This window comes from Haliotis rufescens, unplaced genomic scaffold (assembly GCF_023055435.1).
Source record: "Haliotis rufescens isolate VD_foot unplaced genomic scaffold, xgHalRufe1.0.p SCAF_8, whole genome shotgun sequence".
NCBI classification, from domain to species: Eukaryota; Metazoa; Mollusca; class Gastropoda; order Lepetellida; family Haliotidae; genus Haliotis; species Haliotis rufescens.
This window is the reverse complement of record NW_025964372.1, coordinates 5,425,653-5,442,916: the sequence shown is the minus strand read 5'-3', so window position 1 is coordinate 5,442,916 and position 17,264 is coordinate 5,425,653. Positions and strand designations below refer to the sequence as shown.

The 17,264-nt window shown below is 42.9% G+C and overlaps 1 protein-coding gene across 3 annotated transcripts in view; it reads left to right on the top strand.

Annotated features, from left to right (window-relative positions):
• LOC124119939 (anaphase-promoting complex subunit 5-like) overlaps nucleotides 1-16,171 on the top strand; it is a 136,100-nt gene extending 119,929 nt beyond the window's left edge. For all 3 annotated transcript variants that reach the window (XM_048389929.1, XM_048389930.1, XM_048389931.1), the window contains 13 exons: nucleotides 993-1,056; nucleotides 2,903-3,004; nucleotides 4,042-4,238; nucleotides 5,402-5,483; nucleotides 6,082-6,174; nucleotides 6,856-6,923; nucleotides 9,816-9,929; nucleotides 10,464-10,587; nucleotides 11,992-12,188; nucleotides 12,547-12,663; nucleotides 14,107-14,254; nucleotides 14,406-14,568; nucleotides 14,978-16,171. In XM_048389929.1, the coding sequence (XP_048245886.1) occupies nucleotides 993-1,056; nucleotides 2,903-3,004; nucleotides 4,042-4,238; nucleotides 5,402-5,483; nucleotides 6,082-6,174; nucleotides 6,856-6,923; nucleotides 9,816-9,929; nucleotides 10,464-10,587; nucleotides 11,992-12,188; nucleotides 12,547-12,663; nucleotides 14,107-14,254; nucleotides 14,406-14,568; nucleotides 14,978-15,192 (1,684 nt within the window). In that variant the 3' untranslated portion in view covers nucleotides 15,193-16,171. The remainder of the gene's footprint in view (nucleotides 1-992; nucleotides 1,057-2,902; nucleotides 3,005-4,041; nucleotides 4,239-5,401; nucleotides 5,484-6,081; nucleotides 6,175-6,855; nucleotides 6,924-9,815; nucleotides 9,930-10,463; nucleotides 10,588-11,991; nucleotides 12,189-12,546; nucleotides 12,664-14,106; nucleotides 14,255-14,405; nucleotides 14,569-14,977) is intronic.
• Nucleotides 16,172-17,264: the final 1,093 nt, after the last annotated feature.

Sequence of the window (17,264 nt, the reverse complement as noted above, 5' to 3'; positions counted from 1 at the left end):
ATAAACTAAAGTCGCCACCAGTAATTGTCAACAAGTAGGTCCACTATTATAGTTTAGTTCTGTAACTATAAACTAAAGTCGCCACCAGTATTTGTCAACAAGTAGGTCCACCACTATAGTTTAGTTCTGTAACTATAAACTAAAGTCGCCACCAGTATTTATCAACAAGTAGGTCCACCACTACAGTTTAGTTCTGTAACTTTAAACTAAAGTCGCCACCAGTATTTGTCAACAAGTAGGTCCACCACTATAGTTTAGTTCTGTAACTATAAACTAAAGTCGCCACCAGTATTTGTCAACAAGTAGGTCCACCACTATAGTTTAATTCTGTAACTATAAACTAAAGTCGCCACCAGTATTTGTCAACAAGTAGGTCCACCACTATAGTTTAGTTCACCACTATAGTTTAGTTCTGTAACTATAAACTAAAGTCGCCACCAGTAATTGTCAACAAGTAGGTCCACCACTATAGTTTAGTTCTGTAACTATAAACTAAAGTCGCCACCAGTATTTGTCAACAAGTAGGTCCACCACTATAGTTTAGTTCTGTAACTATAAACTAAAGTCGCCACCAGTATTTGTCAACAAGTAGGTCCACCACTTTAGTTTAGTTCTGTAACTATAAACTAAAGTCGCCACCAGTATTTGTCAACAAGTAGGTCCACTGCTATGTCACTATTTCAGACTGAAGTTCAGTAAACAGACCAGTATCCTCATGATGAATTAAAAGAGGGTGAATCCGTAAACTGCAAGATATAAAGATCTTGCCTTACTATTTATTTTAGAAATTCTGTGCTCTATTTTGTTCACTTTTCAAAACCGTATTATATATCATTATGGGAACAATATTGAAATGAATTGAAAAATATAAATCTATAATCTGAGTCTGCTTGCTTTTGACCATCTATCATGAAGCTCTGTGATAAGTATGCGTGAACGAAACTCAAGTGACATGAAATATTTCAAGACCTGTGTCTTATTTTCCTCCACAGTGGAGGAGGTTTGTCAGGGGGATTCTATTCCCAGAAACAAGCCGAGTATTTCATCGCTCAGCAGGTAGGTCGCTTAAAATATCTTAGCTTTGTTAACCCCTGAAGATCCGAGTTGGAATTGGTCTCTTAGCTTTGTTAACCCCTGAAGATCCGGGTTGGAGTTGGTCTCTTAGCTTTGTTAACCCCTGAAGATCCGGGTTGGAGTTGGTCTCTTAGCTTTGTTAACCCCTGAAGATCCGGGTTGGAATTGGTCTCTTAGCTTTGTTAACCCCTGAAGATCCGGGTTGGAGTTGGTCTCTTAGCTTTGTTAACCCCTGAAGATCCGGGTTGGAGTTGGTCTCTTAGCTTTGTTAACCCCTGAAGATCCGGGTTGGAGTTGGTCTCTTAGCTTTGTTAACCCCTGAAGATCCGGGTTGGAATTGGTCTCTTAGCTTTGTTAACCCCTGAAGATCCGGGTTGGAGTTGGTCTCTTAGCTTTGTTAACCCCTGAAGATCCGGGTTGGAGTTGGTCTCTTAGCTTTGTTAACCCCTGAAGATCCGGGTTGGAGTTGGTCTCTTAGCTTTGTTAACCCCTGAAGATCCGGGTTGGAATTGGTCTTTTAGCTTTGTTAACCCCTGAAGATCCGGGTTGGAATTGGTCTCTTAGCTTTGTTAACCCCTGAAGATTGTTAGGTCCAGACTTGTTTATTTACAGGCCGATGTCACATAGCTGGATTATTGCTGAGTGCGGCATTAAGCAACAAATAAACAAACAAGCTTAGCTTTGTTATTTGAAAATAGTATTTCACGGTTGTGTTTCATGCTATATGACATGTCCTCCTTGTACGTCCCTGTATGATAGTGTTGTGAGATATATGACCTCACGATGTTGTACTCGTGTCATGTACATCCCTGTATGATAGTGTTGTGAGATATATGACCTCACGATGTTGTACTCGTGTCATGGTACAGTGCTATATGACATGTCCTCCTTGTACGTCCCTGTATGATAGTGTTGTGAGATATATGACTTCACGATGTTGTACTCGTGTCATGGTACAGTGCTATATGACATGTCCTCCTTGTACGTCCCTGTATGATAGTGTTGTGAGATATATGACCTCACGATGTTGTACTCGTGTCATGGTACAGTGCTATGTGACATGTCCTCCTTGTACGTCCCTGTATGATAGTGTTGTGAGATATATGACTTCACGATGTTGTACTCGTGTCATGGTACAGTGCTATATGACATGTCCTCCTTGTACGTCCCTGTATGATAGTGTTGTTAGATATATGACCTCACGATGTCATACTCGTATCATGGTACAGTGGATGGCAGTGCACCAAAACATCAGTTGAAGTAATCAACCTTAGTGTGAAAATCACCTCAAAAGTTTTACATATCCAGTCAGATCAGGTCCCCAGTACATCATACATGTCATAACAGTCGACTCAGACGTGAATTAGCTGGTTAGTTTCGTGGGCTGTATACTCCCCAGTGAGCTGAGAATCATCAGGGTAGCCTTGTGGTTAAAGCGTTCACTTGTCACGCCGAAGACCCGGGTTCGATTCCCGACATGGGTACAATGTATGAAGCCCATTTCGCGGCATAAAAGCCGCGTAAAACCATGCTCACTCACTCACTCACTCACTCACCCACCCACCCACCCACTCACTCACTCACTCACTCACTCACTCACTCACTCACTCACTCACTCACTCACTCACTCACTCACTCACTCACTCACTCACTCACTCACTCACTCACTCACTATTATTGTCTGATTGTGTCATTGTGCCCAGTGGGGCTGATGCTCATGCTATAAACCACTGGGTTGTCTGGTCCAGACTTAAACATTTACAGGATGCTGTGGTATGTCTCAAATTAAAGTCCAGCAAGTCAACAATGAGTCTGTGTTCTGCCACAGGCGTTCCTGCTGCTGCACAACGAGGGGAAGGCCCTGCCCCCCACGCGCCTCCAGGAGAAGATCACCAGCATGCTGAAAGCAAAACCTGACCTGGCAGAAGCAGTAAGCTAGTTAACTACTTACCATAAACTATACATTGCTTCATGGAGAAATACATCAATAAAAAATATTGTTTGATTGTAATTTTTTTACATTTATTTAAAATGATTTTTCATGAGTGTTTTGTTAGGAAAGAAATATAAAAAATATGTCCTGTGTAGTCCTGAGACAATACACTAACTGTGTGATCCAATACGTATCACGATACCATGTTTACGATCTGGTACATATCATGATACAGTAAACTACGGTTATAACGAACACGCTTTTAACGAACTGACGGGTATAACAAACTTACTTTTTTGTCCCGACTATTTGCTGTAGTTATGCTGTATATATGCTTATAACGAACCACGGATATAACAAACTAAAATTAGTAGTCCCTTTGAGTTCGTTATAACCATAGTTTACTGTACTTGAATGTGCTCTTATCTGTGGTGCGTAAGCCATGTTTTTCATAGACAGAATGACCAAATACGTGGCACACTGACGTTTTACAGTTGGAAGTGTCAAGTATGGCGCAATGAATGAAATTTTTTTTTTCACTGTAATTTCCACTACTAATTAGTGTTCGATGTAGCAGTTATTAAAGCAAACATTTAAGGTGTATATCGTTATTTTTAACCTAATGTGTGACTTTGATTGATGATTGTATGGAGGAGTAAATATTTGCGATCCCCCGATGCACAGGTGTATTTCCTGCCACTAGTCCTGAGTGGACCCGTGAAGATCCGGGGTAGAATAGGTCTTCAGCAACCCATGCTTTCCGTTAAAGGCGACTATGCTTGTCGTAAGAGGCCACTACCAGAATCGGGTGGTCGGGCTCGCTGACTTGGTTGATACATGTCATTGATCCCAATTTCATGGATCGATGCTCATGATGGATTGTCTGGTCCAGACTTGATTATTTACTGACCGCCGTCATATAGCTGGAATATTGCTGAGAGCAATGTTAAACAACAAACAAACAAGAAAACTCGTCCTGGGTGAGGACGCGGATGATGTTGCTATTTGTTCTGACTGACGTATCTACCCACCAGCACTTCCTGAGTTACCTGAACAGCCTCCGAGTGAAGGAGTACTGTACCGCGGTACACAACCTGTACCACTACTTCGACCGCAACGCCAACCTGACAGGGGAGACAACTGGCCAGGCAAACAAGAACCGCGAGGAAGATGTGTGTCGCAGATATGCCGCCCTCAACTTGGCAGCCTTGCAGTACAGATTTGGCCACAAGTGAGTCATGGGGAGAGAGAGAATAGCATTCTTACCAGCAGGTATTTCAGGATAGTTTATTCCTTTTACAGCAACCCATACTTGCCATAAAAGGCAACTATGCTTGTCGTAAGAGGCGACTAACGGGATCGGGTGGTCGGGCTCGCTGACTTAGTTCATACATGTCATTGATCCCAATTCCGTGGATCGATGCTCATGATGTCAATCAATGGATTGTCTGGTCCAGACTTGATTATTTACTGACCGCCATCATATAGCTGGAATCTTGATAAAATACTATGTATCCTGCCTTGGAGGGAAATCAATTTCTCAGGGGAGAATATATCTCTTATACCCCGCCATGAGCAATACAGGCTGCATATAAATTTCTGTGAGGCAGAATAAATCCCTTATACTCCGCTTTGGATCAAAGAGTCACGTGACAGCACAAGTTAACGTCAGCTCAATCGAACAGCTGTTTTCTATCAAGTTTACATTTGTTTTAATTCCTTTACAATATCATATATTCTTTGTAGCAGGATCACAAAGGGTACATGGTCGGAAGTAAGGCTTCTTCATTATAGGATAAGGTCAAAGGTTAAGGTTGACCCGCCTACCAGTGAGGAGTTGCTTTGATGTTCTTATTTGGTTGTTACATTTCCTTTGCTCTTTTTGCGAACACCTGGTGTCATCACTAAATTTCAGTGGTCCATTCATATAATTTTCACAGATGTTTTGCCCATTATGCCAAGTGGAATCTGTTTGAGTAGAAAATCTGGTTATTCTCTTGAATTGACAATTTATATTTCATGAGGATATCTGGGTTTGATCACAATAATCAAACTGTTTTACACTCAAAATGTGTTATTACAGAACGTGGCAAGGATATTTCGTGATATCTCTGTTTTAGACATACTGCCTGCTTGTGTTTGGGTTTGATAAGTGTATGAGTGTTTAAGAAAAAATATTTAATGCAATATGCTTTCATTTTAATTTCCCCTGCCTGGCTATGCCCCTGCATAACTGAAAACCTTCTTTCATATTTTATGATGACAGTGTCTCAGTTGGCACGTGGTATGTGTGGGCGTTGGTTGAGTGGGCCCTGGTTCTAGGAACATTGTCCTGATAGGCTCTTGAAATGATTGATGATGTAGGGGAGATAACTCATACAAATCTGTTTCCAGAGACGAGTCGATGGCAGCACTGAATGAAGCGATTCGGATGGCCCAGGAGACCAACGATCACATCTGTTTACAACATGCCCTGGTCAGTGGCAGATTGTGTGGGGTGGCGTGGAGTGGCGTGGCGTGGCGTGGCGTGGCGTGGCGTCGGCTGGCTGGTGTGGTGTGTATGTGTGGCGGGGCGTGGGCTGGTGTGGTGTGTGGCGTGGTGTGGTGTGGCGTGGTGTGGTGTGGTGTGTATGTGTGGGCGTAACGTGGCGCGGTGTGGTATGTGTGGTGTGGCATGGCGTGGTGTGTGTGTATGTATGTGTGGTGTGGTGTGGTGTGGTGTGGCGTGGCGTGGAATTTGTCTTGAAAAGACCTTGAAAATAAACAACATGACAACATCTTAACTGCAAATCAATTTCTTTATTATTAATATACAAAATACAAATGTGTTTGTGAATGTCCTGGATGTATACAATAATGCTTCATCATAACGAATAATTGAAAACTTTGTGCCTGATTTTGCATACCTCATTTTTATGATAACAAGTGTTCTACCGAATGAATGCAATTTCAATCCGTGATGATATTTGCCTTGACTTGACTACAAGCGTCTTGAAAAGGACTTGAATTGGTTGAGGACAAGTTTGTGCAACCCTGTACCTTACTAATGCCCCGTTGTTGATCTGTGTCATCAGTCGTGGCTGCATCGTCTGGGGGAGAAGGGCGTGAGTCAAGCTGCCAACCTCATGGAGCGGTCCGTGTCCAAGAGTGGGGAACTCTCGCTGCCCGTGAGTCAAACTTTGAGTCTCCTTTGTTCCGGTGTCTCTCCATGGGCCACAGTTAGCCCTGGTCATCTACATCACTGTGCAGGTGTGCATCCCGTCAGCCTACCAGGCATTGGGATTCGAATCCTAGATGCAGCAGGATATGTATAGGTTTTTCATTACCACACTATTTGTCAACACATGCTGTGATAATATTAAGATACTGTTCAAAGTGAAATTCAACCAAACTCAATATTCTGTGATTTTGGCTGCCTGTTACTTAGATGCATGTCACAAATTGACTGTTCACACATTCACGCTGTGGGTGTTCTGGGTTAGACCAGATCCTCAGCAACCAACGCTGGTCGTAAGAGGCAACCGAATGGATGAGGTGGTCAGACGTGGTTCCATTGTGTGTCATCGTACCCTGATAGCATAGATCGTTGCTCACAATATTGATCACTGGATTGTCTGGTATCTGGTATTTTCAGGCTGCGATCATATACCTGGAATATTGCTGAGTGTTGTGTAAAACAACCAAGAAACAAACCAATCACTGATCCCACTCCGTCGAGGGGTACCCGGTGGGATGTGGATCAAGCTTTACAAGAACAAGCCATTTGTCATGGAGGGTTCTGTGCCTGTGTACACCTGCTACTGTGGACACACATTTATATATATATATATATTCCTTGTTATTTTCAGTACTTGATGTCTCTCGGAGTCCAAGCGCTGGCCAAACACAATGCATTCGCTAATGCAAAACCTGCGAGGTAAGACAATCCCACTCTATGCATGGGGCAGTGCAAAACCTGCAAGGTAAGACAATCTCACTCAATGCATGGGGCAGTGCAAAACCTGCGAGGTAAGCCAATCTCACTCAATGCATGGGGCAGTGCAAAACCTGCAAGGTAAGCCAATCTCACTCAATGCATGGGGCAGTGCAAAACCTGCGAGGTAAGACAATCTCACTGTATGCATTGGGCAGTGCAAAACCTGCGAGGTAAGACAATCTCACTCAATGCATGGGGCAGTGCAAAACCTGCGAGGTAAGACAATCTCACTCAATGCATGGGGCAGTGCAAAACCTGCGAGGTAAGACAATCTCACTCAATGCATGGGGCAGTGCAAAACCTGCGAGGTAAGACAATCTCACTCAATGCATGGGGCAGTGCAAAACCTGCGAGGTAAGACAATCTCACTCTATGCATTGGGCAGTGCAAAACCTGCGAGGTAAGACAATCTCACTCAATGCATGGGGCAGTGCAAAACCTGCGAGGTAAGCCAATCTCACTCAATGCATGGGGCAGTGCAAAACCTGCAAGGTAAGCCAATCTCACTCAATGCATGGGGCAGTGCAAAACCTGCAAGGTAAGACAATCTCACTCAATGCATGGGGCAGTGCAAAACCTGCAAGGTAAGACAATCTCACTCAATGCATGGGGCAGTGCAAAACCTGCAAGGTAAGACAATCTCACTCAATGCATGGGGCAGTGCAAAACCTGAGAGGTAAGACAATCTCACTCAATGCATGGGGCAGTGCAAAACCTGCAAGGTAAGACAATCTCACTCAATGCATGGGGCAGTGCAAAACCTGCAAGGTAAGCCAATCTCACTCAATGCATGGGGCAGTGCAAAACCTGCGAGGTAAGACAATCTCACTCAATGCATGGGGCAGTGCAAAACCTGCAAGGTAAGACAATCTCACTCAATGCATGGGGCAGTGCAAAACCTGCGAGGTAAGACAATCTCACTCTATGCATGGGGCAGTGCAAAACCTGCGAGGTAAGACAATCTCACTCTATGCATTGGGCAGTGCAAAACCTGCGAGGTAAGCCAATCTCACTCAATGCATGGGGCAGTGCAAAACCTGAGAGGTAAGACAATCTCACTCAATGCATGGGGCAGTGCAAAACCTGCAAGGTAAGCCAATCTCACTCAATGCATGGGGCAGTGCAAAACCTGCAAGGTAAGACAATCTCACTCAATGCATGGGGCAGTGCAAAACCTGCGAGGTAAGACAATCTCACTCAATGCATGGGGCAGTGCAAAACCTGCAAGGTAAGCCAATCTCACTCAATGCATGGGGCAGTGCAAAACCTGCGAGGTAAGACAATCTCACTCTATGCATTGGGCAGTGCACAATCTGTGAGGTAAGACAATCTCACTCAATGCATGGGGCAGTGCAAAACCTGCAAGGTAAGCCAATCTCACTCAATGCATGGGGCAGTGCAAAACCTGCGAGGTAAGCCAATCTCACTCAATGCATGGGGCAGTGCAAAACCTGCAAGGTAAGACAATCTCACTCTATGAGGGGCGGTCGGGTAGCCTAGTGGTTAAAGCGTTCGCTCGTCACGCCGAAGACCCGGGTTCGATTCCCGACATGGGTACAATGTGTGAAGCCCATTTCTGGTGTCCCCCGCCGTGATATTGCTGGAATATTGCTAAAAGCGGCGTAAAACTATACTCACTCACTCACTCACTCACTCTATGCATGGGGCAGTGCACAATCTGCGAGGTAAGCCAATCTCACTCTATGCATTTGGCAGTGCAAAACCTGCGAGGTAAGACAATCTCACACAATGCATTCGCCAATGCAAAACGTGCTAGGTAAGACAATCTCACTCTATGCATGTAGCAGTGCAAAACCTGCGAGGTAAGACAATCCCACTCTATGCATAGGGCAGTGCACAATCTGCTTGGTAATCAACCCAAGAAACTATTAGGCCGCTGTACAGCTTGTCATCAACACATAGTTTAGAGAGCACTCTTTGGACAAGTTGATGGTCAGACAACAAGACTATATCCTCAGACTAAATATATGTGTAACTTCTCTATGTGACTCTATCTTTGCCATAAGGATCCTCTTGTAGGGCTCGATTTATGGAACTTGATTTAACTAGCACCAGGTGTATGTTGACATGAAAACGTAGTTGCACCAGACAAAGACAGGTTGCACCCTTGTCCCATAAAATTATCAAAGTTGAAACATATGTCGACATGCTGCCTGTGTCACATTAGTTAATGATGTATTGCTGTAAAACGTAATTTCAACATGTGCACCTAATCTTGAAGTACCAGCAGTTTGAAGATGTCAAGCTCACAAAATCATGAGATTATACAGAGGTTACTGATGCATTGTGGGAAATAAACCTTCGAGGTATTGCGTTTGTTCAAAGATGTGTTGCATGGACAAGCAAGGGTCAGGAAACACAAATTTTGATAATTTGTTTTACCATGCGCTTGGTGCATGTTGACATTAATAATAGGTTGCATTTTTCAATAATAGCTAAATCAAGCCCTGTTGTTGTCCTTAGGAAAAGAATGGACAGACGAGAATGGAAACTGCCATGCATGACTTCATGATAAGTCAGTTTTAATCTGAATGTATCTGTGAGTTCATGTTTAGATTTTCAGCAACCTATGCTTGTCGTAAGAGGCGACTAACGGGATTGGGTGGTCAGGCTCACTGGCTTGGTTGATGCATGTCATCGTATCCCAATTGCATAGATCAATGCTCATGATATCAAACACTAGATTGGCTTATCCAGACTCAATTATTTACAGACCCCCATTATATAGCTGGAATATTGCTGAGTGTGGCGTTAAACAACAACAAACAAACAAACAAACAAACAAAAATGATGTTGTGTGTCTGTTTGCAGTATTTTTGAGTACCTGCTGAAGAGTGACATCTTGAACTGCCAGCACTCGGTGGCGGGACTCATGTGTGTCAGCTACGCCCAGAAGGCTGCTCTCTGGCACATGTACGGCAAGAGGTGAGACCCATCACTCATACCTACCTTTGTGTGATCACCAATCATTTACAAAACGTTGGCTCAAAGAGCAGAAGGCTGGTGATTCAATCCACGACCGCATCATACCAAAAGACAATGCTTTAACTAATCCTGTATTACTCCTAATGAATTTACTGCTGGTTTTGACAGAAAGATGAAGCTGTGTGAGGTCCAGCTGAAGGAGAAGTTGAATAAAAGCTGGATACTTGTCAGCCTGGTGAAGATATGGGACGTCATCACTTCCGTGATGTTGTGGGCACTTTGTAATGGGATTAGCCACACAACTAGTTGGAACAACTTCTTCAGCTGGACCTCAGACAGCTTTGTCTTTCTGTAAAAAAATCAGCAGTAAATGCATTAAGGAGTAATGCAGGATATGTATGCAAATGTAAAACGTATTTTGATTTTAGTAATTTTGTAGGATGTCCTTATTAATAGGTTATTTAGGATGACGTTTTTTCCTACTGCTGGCTTGTCTGGTGATGATGTAGGCGTGAAATTCACGTTGTGTTTCAGGGAGAGCTCATCAATGTGCAGCCAGCTGGTGTTGAACCTGGACACGTCTGAGAGCGGAGTGTTCCACAACGGAGAGTCCCTGTGTATAGCACTGTGTAACCTGGCTCAACAGCTGTCCGACAAGGTAGTAACGCCAGCTTGGCTTGATGGAACTGTATGACTTAGGATTCAAGACGCGAGAGAACTCTTTGTTATCAAACTTATTGATACACGTACAGAATGAGCGCAATCAGACAAACAGAGAGTTGAGAAAACGGGAGAGGGGTAAGGGAGATAACTGGGTCAGACAGATAACTAGCTATATAGCATCCCATGCTGGGATCGGACTCGATGGCCTGGTGGCTTGGTTAGGCTTAAAAATATAAAAGAATATTGGTTCTCAGGCAATGGTTTTTGAAAATATACTGTGGGCGGGCGGTGTCATTTTTTTTTTGATTGTTAAAACTAGTATGTCACCAAAAAACAGTTGTGAAATCAATAAGCAATTGTGTACAATCAACAATCAACCTCCCTACATAAATGTATTCCTTGATAAGTAAAATACTGGAATACAGTATTTGACTACCGTTGGACTTGGAATATTTAAGGATTTTTTGGTGTGTTTTTTTAAGAAATGGAAATAAAAACGAAACTTGCGGCGAACTTTATGATGTGGGCGGTGCCTGAGAACCAAGACTATTATTTTTTTAGCCTTAGGTTGATTGTGTGGAATTGTTACTTTGTTGTTTAATGCCGCACTCAGCAGTATTCCATCTATATGACCGGTCTGTAAATAATCAAGTTCAGACAATCCAGTGATTGACATGAGCATTAATTTACGGAACTGGTATACGATGACATGCATCAACCAAGTCAGCAAATCTGACCACCCGATCCCATTAGTCGCCTCTTACGACAAACATAGTCGCCTTTTTTGGCAAGCATGGGCTGCTGAAGACCTATTCTCTATCCAGATCTGTGTGTCAGTGTACCTCAATGGCTGTATTATTTATTGGGCACGATCATAGGTAAGACAACAACATGGCGTGTCAAGCATGAACCTGTTTCTCTGCCTCTTCAGCTTACACCTAATGTTGATTGGTTTCGATTTGATTTGGTTTTGATTTGAAGCAGCCACATGCAACACGCACACATGTGAATCTGTTCTAGGGCCTGTACACTGCTGCTCTAGACGTGGTGGGTAACGCCAAGCAGCGCTTCCCGAGCCACACACAGCACGCACACAACATGCACACATGTGAATCTGTTCTAGGGCCTGTACACTGCTGCTCTAGACGTGGTGGGTAACGCCAAGCAGCGCTTCCCGAGCCACACACAGCACGCACACATGTGTATCTGTTCTAGGGCCTGTACACTGCTGCTCTAGACGTGGTGGGTAACGCCAAGCAGCGCTTCCCGAGCCACACACAGCACGCACACATGTGTATCTGTTCTAGGGCCTGTACACTGCTGCTCTAGACATGGTGGGTAATGCCAAGCAGCGCTTCCCGAGCCACACACAACATGCACACATGTGAATCTGTTCTAGGGCCTGTACACTGCTGCTCTAGACGTGGTGGGTAACGCCAAGCAGCGCTTCCCGAGCCACACACAACACGCACACCTGTGGATGGCCTGTGAGCAGATGATACTGTTTGATCGAGCTGTCCTCAACCATCGCCACAAGGCGGCAGAACAAGCAGTGTTGAACTTACGAGCTGTCAACCAGAATGAAGCCAATCTTAGGTAGGTTGTGCAGCATGGTTGGTCCCAAGTGCTGCTTGCTGCAAGAGCCGTCTTCATTCCACGTCTAGAGATGCCAAACTTTACCACAATCAGGATATTTTTAATCAAATTCCACCAATAGGATTAAGTGAAATATATTAAGAATTTGGTGAAAACACCTATGCAAGGCGATTGCATAACCAAGGCACAGGCTTGAAAATGCCTTAAATTTGTTTGTCTGGTCTTGAAAGAGGCCTTAAATTTGAATCTGACTTTAAATTGGCCACCATTGTAAATTGGCTTGAAATAAATATATTACAGTTCTTTTCCTCTAATGATGTGGGATGATATCATGTACCAAATATGTGTTTTTCCCCAGGAACGCAATCTTGTTGAAAGAGCAAGGGGAGGTAACTGCAGCCTTCACTCAGCTCCACACACTGTTGGCGTCCAAGGCAGATCAGTGTGAGGAGCCTACACCTGACTTCCCTTGCAGGTCAGTGCAAAACAATGTTGTTAAATAAAGTATTCTGCAGCTATTTCTGAATGAATGATCAACATGGGCTGATTGTGATCAAGGCTCAAGGACATGTGCACAATGTATTTTTCTTAAGCTGCCTTGAACAATCTTTCAGAACTATCATGGCAGTTTTTTGTCATGAAAAAAGATTGAGAAAGTGTTTTCATGACAAATAATTATTTTACAAGTACACTTTTTTTAGGTTTTTCTTTGACGAAATAATTCAACGCTGACGAGGAGCCAATGCACAAACACAACCAACTACACCCGTTCTGAAATAATACAGGCAGTTGCATATGCAGTTTGAGATGTCGTTTGTGAAAACTTGTCGCACGTAGTGAATGAATCACAATGGAATTGGGGGCGGTCGGGTAGCCTAGTGGTTAAAGCCTTCGCTCATCACGCCGAAGACCCGGGATCGATTCCCGACATGGGTACAATGTGTGAAGCCGATTTCTGATGTCCCCTGCCGTAATATTGCTGGAATATTGCTAAAAAATGTCATCTAGCCCAACTGCGTGGATCGATGCTCATGATATCAATCACTGGATTGTATGGTCCAGACTCGATTATTTACAGACTGCTGTCATACAGCTGGAATATTGCTGAGTGCGGCATAAAACAACAAACAAAGAAAGCATGTTGTAGAGGGTTACCACTTTGGTGAAACCAACGTTGATGGATCTGGCTATATAGTCCTTGGTTCCGGAAGGAAAATTTGGCAAATTGGTAATACTTTGTGGGGCAAGGGGAGATATGCATCTTTTTCAGCCTGATAACCATTTGCCATGTCGTGATATAATAGCAAGGTTCTTGTGGCAGCTTAATCATAGAAATGACCTTTGACCTTCGAGTGTATCTAAAAGTAGTAACAAATATAAAACATTAGAAATGAAAGATTTTCAGGCCCTTTTGCCCATTCATAGCATAAATCTGTGTGTCATTTAGATAAATGAATGTTAAATAGGCATATAAGCTCATTTGGGTGGTCAAATATTAACAGATAATTATTTTAAACCTTTTACGTAAGTTGGACATGATCTTGTCCTCCACAAGTCATCAAAATCCCAATAGGTAAAAATTGAATTCTTTTGCAGTTGTGATTCTGATAAAGGTGTTTGTTGACTGATTCTCCATGAACAATTTGATTGAAGAGCACTATAGAATACTTTGGGAGTCTGAATCAGACTTTGTCCAGCTGGGTCACCTGATGTCAAATACTGTTTGTTTCAAGGTAATCAAACTGGATCCTTCTTGTGAGCGATATTGTGCAGAACCTTGTCAATAACACATCTTGAATTTGTCTTCACCAATTACTTTGCAACAGATTCCAATGCTGAAAAAAAGTTGTCCACTGGCAGGTGTGTTATTTGAAATAATCCTGACACGCACATGGAGAATACTGATGTATTGTTTCAGAGTTCTGTTGGCCCTCTCCGACCTGTACATCCAGACAGGAAACCACACCACGGCCTTGACTCATGTCACAGACTGCATCACTCGGGCCAAACAACATCATCTGCAGTACCTGGATGCTATAGCAACAGTACACCTGTCATTTATACAGGTAACAATGGCCATATCATTCTATGTTGGTATATTTTTTTAACATTTGAAAAGTCTACATCTTGTTGCAGCCAGTAATGTTTTAGTGAATGAAATATATATTTGGTGTTTGTCGAGTTATCTCAGTTCTCTTCCTGACCTTGACCTTGCAGTTCCACATGAAACTTCCGAAGCAGGCACTGAGCCTCCTGGAGGTCAACCTGCTGACCGTGCTGACCAATGGCAGCTGTCTGGACCAGGCCAAGACGCTGTATGTCTACGCCAAGTGCCGGGTTGCAGCTGCAGCAAAGGATGGGGAGGGGCCCCGGAAGGCAGGTGAGTCGCTGTGGTGACTCCTACTTACCTGTCAACACTCACGCATTTAAAGAGAGATACAGAACATTTTCATCCCAGATCACTCTCATCATTACAGGAAAGCAGAAAATTTTATGCATTTATTAAGATTTTTGTGTGTTTCATCCAGGTACATCACAACAAAATAGTATGGGAACCTATTTGTTAGTAAGACTAACAATGAAAAGGACCAGAATCTGAATTAATGTATGAAATATATAATTATTTTTAGCTGGGTAGCTTTCCTGCCTTCATTCCCCCAAGGTCCCAGCGAGGTAATACTGATTTGAACTATTGTTTAGATGGCTTAACATGGTAGGAGAGGACACATATATTTATGTGGGCATTTTGTCCTGGAATCAAATGGAATTCACCTGTGCCTGTGTTGCAGCGCTGCTGTCTGGCGTGGACCTGATGAACAAGGTGGTGGCCCTGTACCAGGGCATGGAGGCCCAGCACCGCGTGAAGGACGCCCTGTACTACCAGGCAAGGCTGTACAATGACCTGGGATACCACTCCGAGAGGAACAAGTGTGCTCATCGTTTCCGACAGCTGGACCAGCAATTCCCGACTCTGTCACAGATCACAGTGCTCGGGCTGGGATAGGCTGTCCCCGCATAGCATCTTGTTTCAGGCATATTTTCATGTATAGATATAGAGTCATGTGTGACATGAGGGAGGTGTACAGGAATCTGTGAGCTGAACACCACGAGACTAAAGCCAGATCAGATGGTAGATTCTTCACCATTATGATGAGGTCATGCTGTTGAAGTTGATTGAGTCAGGAATTCACTGACCTTTCTGAACAAGTTAAACTGACACAACTATTGGTCACTAAGAAAAAGAAGAAACAATTAAATGGTTTAAGTCTGAGAAATTACTCAAATCTGTTGATAATGGTGATAAACTGTTTGATTTCCGATATTTACAGTACAAGAAGTACAAGGCACTTTCATGTTAACTTTCCTGAATATCATTCAGTTGGGGTTCTCATCCCTTCAAACATGTCTCCCAGTAGGTTCAATGTTGTTATGACCGGTGGAGATCCAGGTAAGAATAGGTCTTCAGCAACCCATGCTTGCCGTAAAAGGCGACTATGCTTGTGGAAAGGGGCTACTGACGGGACCGGGCGGTCAGACTTGCTCACTTGGTTGATGCATCGGTGCTCATGATGTCAATCACTGGATGGTCTGGTCCGGACACGATTATTTACAGACTGCCATGTGGTTATGATGTGGTGACCAAGGAAGTAATCAACTGCTACACGGAGCCACTCACTGCTGTGAAGACATGACAACAAAGTATGAAGTAGAAGAGTCATTTGTTAGAGGTATACTTTTATTCCTCTCTCTCCTGTTTCACAATGACATATACAATGAGACAGCATGACTGAGATGTCCATCTCTACCAGATTAATGTGGCCATGCAGTGAGCTGATCTACAAGTAATAAAACAACAACTTGGCTTTGGAAATATTTCAACTGTCAGGGGACAGAAGATATGAAAATCAAAGAGCCTTCGAACTTTGTTTCATCCAAAATTCTCCATGTAGATAAGCTAGTTAAAAAATATTTATCCTCTGGTATCAACTGTTTTATTTTATATTTTATATTTGCTCTTTGCAACTTTATGTTTGGGGACACCAAGCCTGGATTTGGGCGCTGCAGGTCCACACAGGTGACGAAGATGGAAACATCCTGTCATGGCACTTGATTTACATGAAGATTTTTACAACAATGACAGACAGTATAATTTATGTACATAATAATTACAGCATTTACATGTCTGTGTACTTCTGTACAAAATGAATATCACAACACTCTCTGTGTAGATACATCTCGACATACAGCAAGACACGCATGGATCAACCATGATGGATTTCACCCTAACAATGATATCAACTTATGAAAGTAGTGTATGCCGATGGGTTATGAAAGAATACACATTTCAGACCAGTGACATAAAGGGAGATAACTCTAACTACTTATCTCCAGACAGTGTGAGTGCAATATCCTCTCCACACATCAGATATGAAACTTGTTATATTGTAGGGAGAAAAGGACTTCGAACACTCTCAGCATTTATCACATGTCACAGAAGAAAAGCTACTCAATTAAGAAAAAAGAATTATCCTTTTCCTCCAGAATGAAACATTAAACATTTGATTTTCAATGAAAGAACGTAGGCTAATAACTCAAACATTTAACAAAGTTTAGGAATTGTGGGATCTAAAATATATTGCACCGAAACTAACATGATCAATTTGGTCAAAGTTCACAGTTTTCTGAATTATACTCTGATTAGTAAAGGTCATTAATCAGTTGCTCAATAATGCCCACAATGTATTTTAACTCCTTGATACTGTTCCTAAAATGATTTAAAACATGATCACAAACAAAGTTAACATAATTTGAAAACAAAGACAGAAAACTCAACTATGAACACTTTTCCCAAAGAAGTCTCCTTCAGTTAAGGAGTAATTGTACATGTTACCAGGAATCTCAACACCATTCAGCCAAGGATTGCTTACTGGCCACGGCTGAAGCAGTGCTACAACCTCATTAAAATCAGATCTTCTACTGGGATCAGATTCCTCTTTCACAAACCCTCCACAGCAGATCTGATTTTAATGACATTGTGTTATGATAAAAATGACAACGAAGAACACAGAAAACAAC